At 45.6% G+C, this 16,309-nt stretch overlaps 1 protein-coding gene across 1 annotated transcript in view; it reads right to left on the bottom strand.

Moving 5' to 3' along the window:
- The window catches only part of cemip2 (cell migration inducing hyaluronidase 2), a 77,317-nt gene that overhangs the window by 49,220 nt on the left and 11,788 nt on the right, over positions 1 to 16,309 (bottom strand). Inside the window, exons 2-5 of the mRNA XM_033018127.1 lie at positions 10,347 to 10,685; positions 7,858 to 7,998; positions 5,434 to 5,992; positions 1,313 to 1,482 (exon numbers count right to left, since the gene is read on the bottom strand). Coding sequence (XP_032874018.1) covers positions 1,313 to 1,482; positions 5,434 to 5,992; positions 7,858 to 7,998; positions 10,347 to 10,677 — 1,201 coding nt within the window. The 5' untranslated portion in view covers positions 10,678 to 10,685. The remainder of the gene's footprint in view (positions 1 to 1,312; positions 1,483 to 5,433; positions 5,993 to 7,857; positions 7,999 to 10,346; positions 10,686 to 16,309) is intronic.

Raw genomic sequence — 16,309 nt, forward strand, 5'->3', positions numbered from 1 at the left:
CTATGTTTCTATGTTTTAACAGAACAGGAGAACCTCTCTCCCCATGTCCAAGACTCAGTGCTCAACCCTCAGCCAAGACCCCTCTAAATCTAGGCGAGTGATCCGGCCAATACCACGTTGCTGCCCATGGGAGCCCACAGTGAACAACTGGTAGTTGCATCTCCCAGGTTACAATTGTTGCACCACATCACTAGCTGTAAAACGTTGCAGCCACCTGACTGCGGGAGTGAAAGGCATGACAAAAACCCATCTGCTTTCATCCCACGGAGTCAACATACACTTGTAGGGACGTTGGAAGAGATAAGACCGGGTCTCAACCTGAAACGTCACCCATTCCTTCTCTCCAGAGATGCTGCTTGTCCCGCTGAGGTACTCCAGCATTTTATGTCTATCTTCGATGTAAACCAGCATCTGCAGTTCTTTCCTACACATGGCCTCACTTGTGTCATGGCCTGGGTAGATTGCCAGACTTTGAGCCAATAAGAGACTGCTCCATCATGGCAGAAACAGATACTCCACCACTCTGGTGAATTCTTGCTGCTATAATGCCCTTGTCCCACTTAGGAAACCTGAACGGAAACCTCTGGAGACTTTGCGCCCCACCCAAGGTTTCCGTGCGGTTCCCGGAGGTTGCAGGTGGTTGCCGGAGGTTGCAGGTAGTGGAAGCAGGTAGGGAGACTGACAAAAACCTCTGGGAACCTCCGGGAACCTCACGGAAACCTTGGGTGGGGCACAAAGTCTCCAGAGGTTTCCGTTCAGGTTTCCTAAGTGGGACAGGGGCATTAACAAGTCTGCTTGACTAATCCCCTTTCTGCCACCTCCTCCTTCCCCCCTGGGAGTGAAGTGGCTGCAATGCAACAGTGAGGAGCGAAGTCAAGGAGTTATCGACAAGCTCCTTGTAAATAGGCAGACACAAGATAATTCCAGCACCCTCCCTTGCAGCTCATGCAAGGTGATGATCTCTGGTCCTCCACTGCTGCTGGGTGTAGATCCTGGAACCCTCTACACACCGGCGCCACGAGAACACCTGCCTTGTTGCACGGACTGCGGCCGATCAAAATGGCGGCTCATCAACTCTTTCTCAACGATCCATCACACAGCAACATTTAAGGTCAGTCTTGTGACCAACAAATTCCCAAGCTGTTTTTTTTCCTTGCAAGTTCGGGCTCTTGGGTGTTACAATATATGATAGGAATAGTTTTGTTTAAACAGAGTGAAGAACAGAAATTAGAAAATAAAATAGCAAAAAAAGTCATGCAGAATTCACATGTACACATCTTGAGCAAGAGCCAAATGATCAAAGGTTGGGCACCTTTCTTCCACTGACTCGAGGCAGATACTGCAAACCTCACTCCATCCACCGTGACAAACTCCTTGCGGGCTTTGGCTTTGCCTCCTGTATCGTGGTTCTCATAGTCTCGCACGGATTCATCACAAGACATGTTACCAGCGCCAATCACACCCACAAGAGCCCACGCTTGCCTGCACAGAAAATAAAGTTACAAAGGAATCATCTGCTCAGATTATTAGCCAGCAGCACTCTCTTAACATCTGCCAAACGGAACAAGTAATTGAAATTTGCCATTGAACAAACTGAGCACAATGCAGTGCCGAGGGAGAGTTGCACTGTTGGAGACACTGTCTCTTGGTCGAGGTGTTAAGTTGAGCCCCATCTGCTTAAAAAGTCCCATTGCACCATTTCAAAGATGGGAAGTGGAGTTTCACTGGTTCCCTGGAGACATAATTTATTCCTTAATGAAATGCACAGTAAAATATGAAGCAGATGATTTGGTCATTATCACACTGCAGTTTGTGGGAGGTTGCTGGGCACAAACTGACTGCTATATTTTCCACATTCCAATAATGAACACGTTTCAAAATGCACTTAACACTCTGTAAAGTGTGTGCAGTGTCTGGGTGGAGAAAGGCGCTATGGAAATGCAAGTCTCACTTCACTAGCAGTTGTCACATTAACTACATTAACACCAACACCTCAATAATCAATGAGTTGATGTTACAACAGCTGCATTAACACTCTCTTAAAGGGCATCAACTTACCAACCACCCACATTGCAGGACAGACAAGATGCAAGATGCTACCTAGTGCTAATAATACCCCTCACCATTCGTTTGAACACAAGATGGTACGAGCACAGACCACCTTATCAAAAAACTCCTTTAAAATAAACGTACTAAATCATTTGAGGAAAGGTTTCATTAAGTATATTTTCCAAGATATTTATGAGCATAATTCTTGCCTTTGTGAATTTAGAAGCAGTGCAGAAAACATTGCTGAAACAGAGATTGTACTCGTCAGGAAGGCTTAATAGAATACAGACCAAGAATGCAGTGCTAGAGCTGCTTGTCCTGATGCAGGGTTTCGAGCCAAAACCTTGACCATCATTTTGCCTCCGCAGATCCAGCTCAATCTGCTGAGCTCTTTCTGAGCAGTTCACATGATTTTCTTTACTGGCCATGGCCTTTTCCCCAGAAACAGAAGACTGAGAGGCGGATCGAGAAGTGTTTTAAATTAAAAGAGGGGAGAATGTAGGTAGAAGTGCAGAAACTATTGCTATTGTGAGGGAAACTAAACCAGGAACCATAAATACAAGAGAGTTTGTATAAATTCAATGTGGAATTTAAGGCAAAAGTCTTTACCCTGCGAGTGGCTAGAATGTGGAACTTGCTTCTACATATTAGTCTCAAAAAATAGGAGCGATGGATTTAAAGAAAAACTTGATAAACACTAAGGAGAACGGGAAGGAAAGCTGTAAGACAAGATGAAGAAGGATGGAAGGGAGCTTGGATGGAGGAGAAACTGGCTTAACATATGACGAGCGTTTGATGGCACTGGACCTGTACTCGCTGGAGTTTAAAAGGATGAGAGGGTACCTCATTGAATCTTACCGAACAGTGAAAGGCCTGGATAGAGCGAATGTGGAGAGGATGTTTCTACTAGTGAGAGAGTCTAGGACTAGAGGCCATAACCTCAGAAAAAAAGGATGTACCTTTAGAAACGAGTTGAGAAGGCATTTCTTTAGTCAGAGGGTGGCGGATCTGTGGAATTCATTGCAACGAACAGCTATGGAGGCCATGTAAATGGATGTTTTTTAAGGCAGAGATTGATAAAATTCTTGATTAGTACGTTTTTGGGGTTATTGGGCGAGGATGGGAGAATGGGGTTGAGAGGGAGGGATGGAGTAGCCATGGGCAATGGCAAAATGGACTATGGGCCGAATGGCCTAACCCTGATTCGCGGACTATTAGCACAGCCTAGTAGTGCTTCATGGTCCATTTATGGGCTGCAAGTCTTGTGCAATTCATCAATTGGCCACTTGATGGCACTCCAGAGTTAGTTCCTCCAATTCCAGTTTAAAAACTCCATGGCTGTACACGTCGTAGGCAATTTCCCCATTCCTATATAAATATCATCTCAAAGAACTAAATAGTGCAGAGAGATAATAATGGAGAAGGCCAGGCAGATCAGAACTCAAACTGAACAGCAAATGATTTCTTTGCACTGTGTACTTTGGCATCTTCTCAGTACAGCAGCCTCAATGTTATTTTGGATGTAGACTCTTCCTGGCATTCAGACCAGACACTGCAACACTGCTCCTTTAACGTTTGCTTGCCCCGAGTCACACTGCCTAGTCAGATGTCATCTGTCGCAGGCCCTGATTTGTCCCGTTTTATCCTCGCTTCCATTTTTCCTTCCCCCGCTCTCCCTACTACAATCAGTCTGAAGAAGGGTCCTGACCCGAAATATCACCTATCCATTTTCTCCAGAGATGCTGCCTGAGTTACTCCAGCCTTTAATGTCTATCTCTGTCAAGCCAGATAGCTGCTGAGCAGGGTAATGTAGCTCCTCAGCCTTTAACCCCACCGATCTCAATCAGGTCACAGAAGCAAAGGGACCTGGACTCAGGCACATGATAGATAGAAGCACAGGGAGACAAATCAGCTCATCCAGGTCATTTCTGGCCCGACATTTCAACATTCCTCTCTGGCAGCTGTCTCTTGAGGCAGGGGGATTTGAAATCAAAGGCCACAAATAGTGTAGAAATTGGCAACTTGACAATTAACATGGAATTAGAAGGCTGAAGGGCTTGCTTCTATGCTGTACGACTCTAAGTTGTGAGGTGCAGGTTGGGGGGGGGGGGGGGGAAAGAAATAATAAAATTTGTTAGACAGAATATTGGGACATACGACTCAGGGCGCCATATTTGAAAAGTTTGAAAACATGCAGCACCAAACTCAGGAAGAGCTTCTTCCTCTCTGTTACCAGGCTTCTGAATAGTCCTTCCATAAGCTAGTGTACCATCCGATGTGCAAAGAAGTATATTCTGCACACTGTATCTTCTCCTTTGCTCTATCTATTGTTCTGGATTTTGACGATTGCATTTGATACATGGATACTCTGATCTATTTGGATAGCAAGCAAAACAAAGCTTTTCACTGAACCTCGGTACACATGACAATAATAAACCTATCGGGCCATGTCCCACTGTGGAGATTCACATTGACCACACAAACCCTGGATAGATGCACCGACCGCTACATTGTTGAGGGAGGGCTGCATTATTGGAGGGGACATCGTTTGGAGATATTAGACAGTTTCCCTATCCACTCGCACACGGGGATCTGAGGCACAGTCTGAAGAGCTTGCAACCGATGCCTTGCTCGTCTCCCTGATGATATTTCTCCCCTCAAGCAACATTTGTGGAAATGCAAGAAGAGACTGGAGATGCAGGAATCTCGATTGAAAAAAAAGTGTTTGAGGAACTCAGCAGGTCAAACAGCATCTGTGAAGTAAACTGGACAAACAATGTTTTGCATCGAGACCCTTCATACTAATGGAGAAGGGAAAAGGCGGGGCAAAAACCGGCAAGTGATAGGTGGGTACAGATGATGAGGTATGATTGGCAGATCAGAGGATATAGTAACAAAGGCTAGAAGTGAAATGGCAACAAAAGGGTGTCGGATAAGGAAGGGAGGAGTGAACTGTAAAGGCAGAGGGAGCTATATGGTCGGAAAGAGACAAGAGGTAAAAAAGAAATGGGGGAGCTGGGATAAGGAGGGATGGGAGGTGAATGGAAAGAGGGGAATGGAAAAGAGTGACCGGGGTACTGGGAAGAAGGTGTGCATCCTGAGGGAGGGGTGGGGGGGAAAATGACATGAGCAACGGTGGGAGGAAACCAGAACACCTGGGAAACCCAATGCTGTGACAGGGAGAACGTACAAACACCACACAGACAGCACCCGAGGTCAGGATTGAACCCAGGTCTCCTGATCTGTGAGGTTGCAGCTCTGCTCACCGTGTCATTCCGGGGAAAATAAATTAGTTTAATAATAACTATTGCATTTTCAATGCAAAGTCCTAAAATTAGCTTTAAACTTTATTTTGCAAGAAAGATCAATTTAGCTGTATCTCACCTGTAACTCAAGTCCTGAACGAGTCCACTACCGAGCAACTCCTGAATGGTGTCCTTTGTCAGTTGAAGGAGATTCTTGGCAGCAGAGTCCCTCACAGCAATGGCAATTATTCGGCCAACGTCTTGAGACTGCAGCAGCTTTTGGAGCCTTTTGCTTTCGTTGGCAAAGTCGTGTGTGTCGAACCGGTCTGCCAGCAGCACCTGCCCAGTGTCCTGGTCAACTACACGTACGTTCAAGCCCCGGGTGACCGGCCTCTCAATGTACGACCCAAACTCCAGACCAGAGGGTGGCAAGGTCTTGGCCAGAAGCGTCCAGGATGTTTTGAGGGCCCCATGGAGTTCCAACGTGCCCCCTGAGTCTACCCCGAGGAACTTCCTGCCGAAGCTCGGCGACCATTCGCCCTCGTTGGATCGGCCGCGTAACGTGATGGTGGCTCGAGATTTATAGCGGCACTTCTCGGCTCCGATGTGAAGCTCCCCTCCATCCCTCACCAAGATGTAGCTGCACTTCAGGGAGATGTTTTTGGAACCATCGGCGCTGTCGGCAAAGACTAACACTCCTGTGCAACGACACAACGAGAGACATCCCTCAGACAGGTTAAAACCTAAAGCCGTTCGAGCTGGGGGAGATTGAAGACCATCGACTCCCGAGGGCAGAGAAGGGGCAGAGCAAAGAGTCGCTCACTCTCAAGGGAGATAGCAACAGGAGATCATTCACCCCTTTGAGCTCGTTCCACCGCTCCAATTTAAACCTCACTTCACATGTCCCCCTTCTCATTGTCAGCTCTTTCCACTGACCCCCAGCATTGGCAACATTTCCAAAACTGAAAGGCAAGGGAAGAGAAGGGTCCCAATAATAAGGGTCCAGAAGGGTCCCACTGCCCTTTATGTGGTGAAGTATTCCTGTCAACACCCGTGAACTGTACAACTCCAGCTTCAGGATTTTGCCCCTCGTTGTGCATTGTCCTACTCTCCCACCAGAGACAGGTTTCCCACTCCCTAGCATCAAATCCTTTTATCATGCTAAACATCTCTGGAAAAAGCAAAGTTTTATCTTCTGCACCAACTAGTTTAGATTGTGAAATTTAGCCTGCGATGGGGAAATATTTCTGCTTAAAGTTAAAATCCAGCATCGAGCAGTCTTGCAGATTTAGAAATAGCAGATTTTAAAACAGACTTCTTTGGTTACTTTAAGGAAGAAATTACTAAATGCAAGGAGGGTAGGATTACAGACTGTGCGCTCATGTTTATTTTATTCAGCTGATCGGGATATTGTGGCCAATTATTGATCGAGACCAACTACGATTGGCTTGCTGGAATATTTCAGGATCCAGCATCACAAGTCAAGTAAACAACAGATTTCTTTCCCTGCCAACACGTTATTCTTCAAGTTTGTCCAACCTCTCCTTCCTAACACACTGCCAACTAGATTTTTCTTCAAGAAAATTATATTCTCATGGCTTCACACTAGCTTTTTTATTTCATTATTTAAAGTCGTAATGTTATGGTGCAATTTGCACTCACATCTCGAGGTCATTAGCCCAACCATCGAGATTACGTCTCCGGCGACTTCACCACTCTGCCATTAAGGTTGCAAAGAAGACTGTCTACTTTGTGGAGCACACATTTAACTACTGTGTGTACATAGAATATAGAACAGTGCAGTGCAGGAACAGACCCTTCTGCTTTTCATGCCTGACAAACTAATCTCTTCCTGTGTGTTTAAGAAAGAACTGCAGATGCTGGAAAATCGAAGTTAGACAAAATGCTGGAGAAACTCAGCGGGTGAGGCAGCATCTATGGAGCAAAGGAAACAGGCGACGTTTCGGGTCGAGACCCTTCTTCAGACTGATGTGAGGGTGGGGCGGGAAGAAGAAAGGTGTGTGTGATCCATATGATCCTGTGTGTGTGATCCATATCCCTCCGTTCCCAACATAAGTTCAAAGGAGATGTAAAAGCTCCCAAACACAGCGTGTTGCAGACACCCTTCACTTAGCATGCATAAATGTGCACATCTCCTTTAAACTTTCTCCTCTAACCTTAAACTTCGCCCTTTACTCATTGACTTTTCCACTCTGGGAAAAAGGTTCTGACTGTCTACTCTATCTACGCCTCTCATAATTTTATATATTTCTATTGGGTCTCCCCTCAACCTCCGGCTTCCCAGAGAAAACAATTCCAAGTTTGTCCAACTTCTCCTTCCTAACACCCTCTAATCTAGTGTGTAAGAAAGAACTGCAGATGCTGGTTTAAACCGAAGATGGTTGGTGTGGGGGGGGGGCTTTGGGGATAGATGCACGAGTTATTGGTCAGCCAAGGGGTTTGGTGCCCTCCCCTGAATCAGAAGGTTTGGGGCCAAGTCCTGCAGTGGAGAACCAATTGCAAAAATCATGCCTAAACTTAAAGAATGCATTTGCCAACTCACCTCCTTGCTGAATGATAATGGAATGAAGAGTGGCTGATGAAACCAGTCTGAACCAATCGCCCTTTCCGATGACAACTCTCTTCAGTTCGTTATGTCCTGGATCCCAATTTGTAAATCCCAGCTGGTGATCGGGACAGTTCTCTGAAATATTACAGCAAATAATTCACATCAGTCACCAACTGTGAAAAGTTCTCTGTCGGGTAAGCACAGCCCCAGGACTTAGCACCTCAAATACCTTTTCCTTTTATAAAACCCTGACAGGTCATGCTAGAGTAAATAAAGGAAAATTGCTTCAATCAGCAGGAGGGTTGTGGATCGAAGGCAACGGGTGAAAGAGCTAGAGGACACTCTCCCCTTGGGGGAAAAAAATGTGGCAAGTTGTTTCGAGCTGCAATCTGCGAGGTGAAAGGGTGGTGACAGCAGCATTCAGAAAGGGAAATTGGATAATTAGCTGAGAAGGAGAAAATTACACGTCTATGAGGGAAATGGGTTAGGTCTCATTCCAAAGAGTTATCACAGGCACAAAGGGCCAAATAGCCTTATTTGCCGCTTGGCCTTTCTCAGACTCTGGAAGGAGTGATGATGCAATTGCAATACAGAAGGTAGCCATGCGCCCCATCGCCTTCATACTATCCCCTTCCCAGCCTGCTATTTATCCAGGGAAAATTTAATGGTGTTCTGAGTTTTCTGCTTTGACCACTCATTTAAGCAGCAAGTTTCAAATCCTTGCCTCTCCTTTTGGTGCAAAGTCCTTCCTCAGCACCCCGGGAATCCTTCATCTAGAAACCGTCCCCCAGTTATTGACATTTGATGTATCCAATATTTTCAGCATGCCACCATTGATCTTGGAAATATAGAATAAGCAACTCAGGAGGCTATTCAGCTCATCAAGCCCATGCTAGTTCTCTCAAAGAGCACTCCACAGAGGTCCCACTCCTCTTTATTTCCACAATACCTTGGCATCAAATATTTACTTAATTCCCTTTTGAATCCATTTCCACATGCTTCTCAAGCAGTAATTTACAAATTGGAAAACAAAAGCTTTGCCCGGGTCTAGTTATGGATAAGACAGGTTTGGAGGGATATGGACCAAGCGCAGGCAGGTGGGACCAGTGTAGCTGGGACATGTTGGCTGGTGTGGGCAAGTTGGTCCTGTTTCCACACTGTATCACTCTATGACTCTAATGTTATTTTGCAGTTTCTGATATTTACTGGAGAGGGGTGTGGGAATGTTGGATCATAGCCTTGAAAAAAAAAATCATTCTATACAAAGGCTGGAATGGGCTGAAATGGAAAACCGGTGAAAGGAAAAACATTCCACCTCTCAGATCCGTAGAGGAGGAAGGATAGTCAGCATGTCCAGTCAAGACCGTACATCTGAACTGAGCACATAGAGAGAATATAGCCCGTATATAGAAGTGTGAGGTGAGACAGAGCAGGCAGGTGTTAAGTGGAACACGAGAAAGATGGGCATATTGAGTCAGGTGGGGTAGGGATGGGGAATGAGAAGGATAAGGGTTGGAAGATGATAGGTGAACCCACATAAGGTAAAGACGCAGATTGTATCAGATGGAGGAATGTTTAGGAAACGTGCAATAAGTGATAAGAAACCCAGGTAGTATGTGGGCAATGGACTATTGGAACCAAGTGTAGGAACCAGGTCTGGGTAATAGGGTGGGGTATGGAAAAGATGAACAAAGCCTAGGTGGACTGCAGGAAAGGAACACCCTGCCTGTGGGTTACCTGAAAATGGTAAATTCATTGTTCACACCAATGGGTTGTATGCTACTCAAGTGGAACAGGAGGTGATGTCCTTCTAGTTTCCATGACAGCACTAGAGACCCAGGTTTGATCCTGACTTCAGGCTGTGTGGAGTTTGCATATTCTCCAAGACTGCGTGGGTTTCCTCTGGTGCTCCGGTTTCTTACAGTTTAGTTTATCGTCACGGGTCTTGAGGTGCAGTGAAAAGCTTTTGTTGCATGCTGTCGAGTCAGCGGAAAGAGAATACATATCTCCAATTGTCATTTACAGTGTATAGATATATGATAAGCTTCATGATACGAAACATGATAAGGGAATAATGTTTAGTGCAAGGTAAAGCCAGCATCAACACCAGGCAGGGGGTGAATGTGACTCAGTGCCAGTCAGCACAGGGACAACAGAACTTTAGATGAGCTTGAGGTGGAAAGTCGATTGGAAGAGCATTCAGGGAAGTAATACACAAGGTTAAAGCAGCAGAGGGGCCAAGGCAGGACTGGAGATGGGAGATTAAACTATTGCTTGTCTGAAGGAGATGATGTGGGCTTTGAAGTTCTGCTCTGGGTCAAACTGAATGCAAGGCTTCCAAGAGGTTCATTCTGCCTCAGTGAGGGGTCAGGGAGAGGGGTTAGAGGCCCAACATAAGCCACATGTCCAACAGGTAGCATCTGTGACCAGCCATGCTGTGATCAGCAAATCAACACATGCACAGATCACCCACGGTCACTTACCATCTCGCTCGGAACCGGGATTGGTGCCAAACACGACGGCCAACACGATAAAAAATAGTCCCAGACAGATGCCGGCGCACACAAGACTGTTCTTCACTTTCCTCCTCCTCTTCCTCGCTGCCTCGGTCTCCCGCCACTGCTCGTTCCCTCTGGCGATGAAGGTGGCTTGGTTCCCCGCCTTGGAGGAAGACCACTGCACGGAGTGGCTGGTCACTCCGGGGGACGGAGGGGGGCAGGCGGGCATCACTCTGCCGGCAACGTAACCAGACGAGGAACGGCAGGGCCTCCCGTTGGGAGTGGGGGTGCGGGACAGGTGTCTTTCCTCTTGCATGCTGGAACCTGGATAAAATAGACAATTAGGTCACAAGCTTCCCAGCAAAACCTCCCCCTGTTTGCCATCACTCGCTAATGTCAATGCTACAGAGCAGCCCGGGCCCTGCAACCACAATCATAATTGAGCTTCCGCGCTCAGTGTCTCTCGACAAAGCCCCCCCGCTAGACCAGGCTGGGAACAATGAGCACTTTGTGCCGCCTCTCTGATTGTATCCCTGTGCTGCGGTTTTCAAAAGAAGGCAGGGGTGCTCCTCTAAAAAGGAAACACATCCGATTTGAGTCGTTAGCAGGGAGTACACTGGGGTGAAGAACCTGCCAAGAATTATCCCGTTACTAATGGGCGTGCACTGATCCAAGGAGGCAGCAACAGTTACATTGATGCTCCCTCTAGGTCTCGTTCTAGGAACTGCCAGGATGCCAAAAGGATATCTCATTCAACAGTCTTGGAACGAAACTGTACCATCTGTTTGAGTTCTTCAAAAGGAATAAGAGGCAGTAAACCTTGTGCAGCAGAATCAAAAGAAATAAAGGGAGAGCCTTTTCTGGAGATAGGCACACTTCACAGCCGCAGTGTGTCTCACAATGCTCCACGGCCAACTGGTTTGAAGTTACCGCTGTAACGTATACAGCAATGCGGCCATGGGTAAACGTTGCCCAGGGCAACAGAAGAATGTCCCTGCATCCAGACAGTGGCGTGGGAGCTCCCATCTCAGACAGCAGACTGGTCCTCAGCTTAACAAAAGGCAGCATCTGCAACCAAGGCATCATGCCAAAGTGGGACCTGTAGCAACATCCCTCCGACTTTGAGGCAAATGTCCCAGCCCGAGCCACAGGTGACATTTCCTAGCTGAGTTAAGTGATCAGGCAGATGGCCATGTGGTGAAATAAGATACTATGGTGGCAGTGAGGCCACAGATTATACGTCAGGCAGCACCGGGTTTCTAGTATTGGAACTCGAGTCACACTGATCTTGTAGAAAAAGGAAAATCTACTTTTGATTTGTGTCTTTTAGAAGAATGTATTAGTTTATAATGGTCGTATACCAAGATACAGTGAAAAACTTGGTTGACAAATGACAACTTGGACACAATGTGTCATCTTGCTAATCCTGTGGCTATCGCAGAATTAGCTAATCCTATCGCTCACACATTTAAGAATGCAAAGTAAACCCAAAATGTTTGACGTGATCTGTTAAATTCAACTGTGCTCTCTACAGGAAAGTCGCTAATTTTATTTCACAAACAAGACCAGAATCTGAGCACCTATTAGGACTCTTTCAACTGGGTACAATGTTAAAGCCACCCACGCCGACGTTTCTCACCAACAAGGCGGCCCACATGCAGCCGCTTCTCCGAAGCCTTTCTAATGGGTAGGGTTACTATCTTGAGCACTTGGTGCAATAACAACATGTGCTTTCATTCATTTGGGGAAACGACGATTGCCAAATAACTTTTAAATAACAAATTTTGGGAATGTAACGAAAATGTCGATTACAGGTGAAATTCTTAAGGACCGAGGATAGACTCAAAATGCTGGAGCAACTCAACGGGACAGGCAGCATCTCTGAAGTGAAGGAATGGGTGATGTTTTGGGTCGAGACCCTTCAATATGAGACTCAGGGGAGAGGGGTACTGGATGGGTACAAAGAGAATGTAAGGTGTGAAAATTACAGAACAAAGCCAACGATGATCAAGGAAATAGTTCATTGTTGGCTGAGAGGAAGTGAACAACGAAGCATACAAACAGTAACATTAATCAGGAGGACAATGAAACGAGTTGGAGAACTAGAATGAGGGAGGGGCAAAGGGAGAGGGAAAGCAAGGGTTACTTGAAGTTAGAGAAATCAATATTCATACCATGAGGCAGAGGTTCATTTGCACTTCTTCCAACCTCATCTACTGTATCCATTGTTCTAGCTGTGGCCTCTTCTATATCGCGAGACCAAGAGCAAACTCGGCGATCGTTTCGCTGAATACCTTCGCTCGGTCTGCCATGATCTCTCGGTTGCGAAACACTAACTCCTCCTCCCATTCCAAAAATGACCTTTCCGTCCTGAGCCTCCTCCACTGTCAGAGTGAGACCAAATGCAAATTTGAGGAACAGCACCTCATTTTTCACGGGCAGGTTACAACCCATCAGTATGAATATTGATTTCTCTAACTTCAACCAACCCTTGGTTTCCCTCCCTCTCCGAGCCTCCCCCACCCTAGTTCTCCGACTAGTTCATTTTACTGTTTGTATGCCTCATTGACACCTTCCCCATCGCCAACAATGAACTATATTCTATATTTCCTTGACCATCATCTGCTTTGATCTGTCATTATCACACCTTACATTCTCTTTGTATGCTTCCATATCTCTACTTTCCCTCGCCCAACTCTCAGTTTGAAGGAAGATCTCAACCTGAAATGTCACCCATTCCTTTCTCAGTTACTCCAGCATTTTTGTAGTGCAAGAGATTAAACAGACAATTTCAGCTAAAATGTAAAATGGAGTTATCAGCCAAATTAACAAGGCAGCATTCCAAACCCTTCGAAAATAAGATGTTTCCCAGACAAGTGGGAGATGTTTTCTGCACCTGTTCATGTTTGGGAACTTACAATGCCTTGGAGCGTAGCTTTTCTCAGGCCTTTCTATAGGAAAGTGTAGCGTTGGTGAGCAGAACACACGAGCAATAGTTGGGTAGACCACCTGCGCCCCCTCCGTTAGTAGTGCAGAAACATTGCAGACATGTGGGGGGGGTTTATGATTGACTCGGGGAGGGGGCAGTGGCACGGTCTGCTCTGATAAGAAATGGCATAAAGGATGTTGTTAGGCGCCCTTTTGAGGAGAGAGCCCCAGCCTTGGACCGCCTCGCGAACAGTATCAGGTGATCAAGAACAGAGACATCCTGCGGCATGCTCTGCTGTGTACTCGGGGTTTGCAAGTACGTACGGGGATATTCAGGGATATGCGAGTATATGTGCCTCATTTAGTAACATAATAAAATACCTAGTGAATCAAGCTCTGTTGTCACAACAATTTAGTGTCCATCTTCGGTGAAAACCAGCATCTGCAGTTCCTTCCTACACAATTCTTAAGGATGGTCTTAAAAGAGAGGAAGAAGATGAGAAGATGGAAAAGAGAAGAAACGACAGGACAGGCAGAAAGGTTTAAAAGAGGAAATTGCAGAGCGTAGAATACCGGCAACCAGAGGCACATCCATCAGTGGTGGTAGAGTGAAGGAAACTAGGGACACATACACAAGAGAGTGGAATCAGAGAACCAATTCATTTCACAGGGAGGATTTTACAGCTGTTGGAAGTTACAGAAATAGGAGGTAATAGGCCTGAGGATTTAGAAACAAAGGTTGAGCATTATAAAATGGATGCATCGCTTAACTGTGATCCAATGTAGGTCAGCAAACATAGAGGTGATGAAATCATGGGACGAAGAGAAACAAGAAGTTGCATGTATGGGTGTGCACCTCCCCCGGTGCAACAGGATCGATTAGATACAGTACTTGTGCTGAAAACAACCAGCCTCTCCCAATCCAAATCAAAACCAAAGCACTCTCAGAATCCCTGGGTTAAGCACTCCTCATCTACATGACTCAACACATTATTGTTGATCTTGGCCCAAACTGCCTGCCAGCTGCAGGAAGATCAAGTGTCAAGAAACTCCAAATCCACACAGAATTGCGCTCTGCTGCTCAGACTTCCTGGCTCAAGACCTCCACTGATGGCAAAACTATCGAGCAGACACTTGCTGGACGATTCCCCCAGCATCCCACGAGGACAGAGAGTCAGGTCCCCGAGGTGTGCAGGAAAAGTGAAGAGCAAAAACAACAGTTCACAGCTAATCAAAGCCACGGAAAGGAGAATGATCCCTTACAGATTACTTTCGTGTTAAGAGCAATATTCAGTCTGAAGAAGGGTCTCAACCCAAAACGTCACCCATTCCTTCTCTCCAGAGATGATGCCTGTTCCGCTGAGTTTCTACAGCATTTTGTGTCCATCTTTGGTTTAAACCAGCATATGCTGTTCCTTCCTACACAATATTCATCCTTCCCACTGAAAGCCTAATTGACGGATACTTGGAAACTAAAACTGGAGTTGGGAAGTTGTGAAATCAGGATTACAGTCACATAAATCACAAAGTGATGATCGAGGTTAACAGGAGCATTAGAAATACAAGAGAGTGCACTGGGTTCATTCCTAGAAGGACAGAATCAAGGGAAAACTGAAGAGTTCTTGGACACAAAACATTAAATGTATTTCACTTTCCACCAATATCGTATGACCTGCATTTTCTGTTTTCCAAACCAATGTAGCTTAGCTAGGCAGTACGTGGAACAAAAAATACATTTCTAATCTCCACTATGTAGAATAAAAGCATACGGAGGCACTAAACTGAACCGTTTATTTATTATATTTTTTCACATTCAACAAAGACGCATATCCTCAAAAGATTAACTTATCTAATTTCTCTCCACAGTTGCCGGATTAAGCTGAGGTTTCAGCTATTTGTGCTTGCTTTCTGGAAGTTGCAACCCATTTCTTTTATCGAAGAATAAATATTCCTCTTCCACAGAACAGACTTAGTTCTATCAGGCTCTTTAGTGTTTTTATGCTTAGAGGAAGTGAATTTGTCACATCTGCTGAAATCAGCGCGTTCGATCACAAAAGGAACGGAGTGATGTGGGTGGGAAATGGCTCATCAGATTTTGGTCCAAGTCTTGAAACCAGCTCTAGCTAAAGTGGGAGCAGGATGCTATCCAACCACAAATACTCTTTTAAATTATGTACCACTCAGTATGAAGTGGCATCTCCCACAAATTGGCCACATGGACCAACATTGGCAACTTGGTGGTCAGGTGACATTTTGAAGTGGTGGGAAATTGATACTTGCTGCCATAGGGTGTCCAAGGAGAACAACAAAGATGGAATTAAAAGTCACTAGATAGCCGTGCAGGGAAATTGATAAGACAGAAATAGGGATAAGAGAGAAGAAACAATCAGTTGTTGGACTTTATTGGCTTTATGAGGGTCTGTTCACAGTCCTGCTCAAGGTTAAATGTTGCGAGGTCAATTTCTACTGAAGAGATCTGACCACAAAGGTCAAGGCTAATGCTGATGAGTCCATTACCCAGAGAAGATTGCATGCTGACAATAGTCTTCAGGTAGATATTAAACCAAGGAGCAGGAGCCATCTCGGGTGAATGTAACAATTAATGAACAATACACCAAAGGAACAAGCCCTTCAGTCCACAGTGTGTGTGCCAACCACAATGTGAGAATTTCATTGTACTGTTTCGGGATATGACTATGAAACATTCTAGTATCTTGACTCAATTTAAACTGCAGATCAGAAGAGTTCTCCCATGAGTCCCGGCCATTATTTCACTCTTTAAGTGGTTTCAGCAGAACACATAATCCTTTCAATGTCACACTGCTGTACATGGGAGCTTACTGTGCACAAGTTGTCTGCCCCTGCTCTAACATTACAAGCGTGACAACAGTGCAGAAATACGTTACTGGATGTCAAGCCCTTTGGGATATTCAGAAAGTAAGATGAAAGGCATGTTATCAAATACTCTGCAGACGCACTGCAGAAAGTATGCAGACTGGTTGCATCGTGCCTGGTAATAC

The sequence above is a fragment of the Amblyraja radiata genome, chromosome 3 (assembly GCF_010909765.2).
Source record: "Amblyraja radiata isolate CabotCenter1 chromosome 3, sAmbRad1.1.pri, whole genome shotgun sequence".
In the NCBI taxonomy this organism is placed as follows: domain Eukaryota; kingdom Metazoa; phylum Chordata; class Chondrichthyes; order Rajiformes; family Rajidae; genus Amblyraja; species Amblyraja radiata.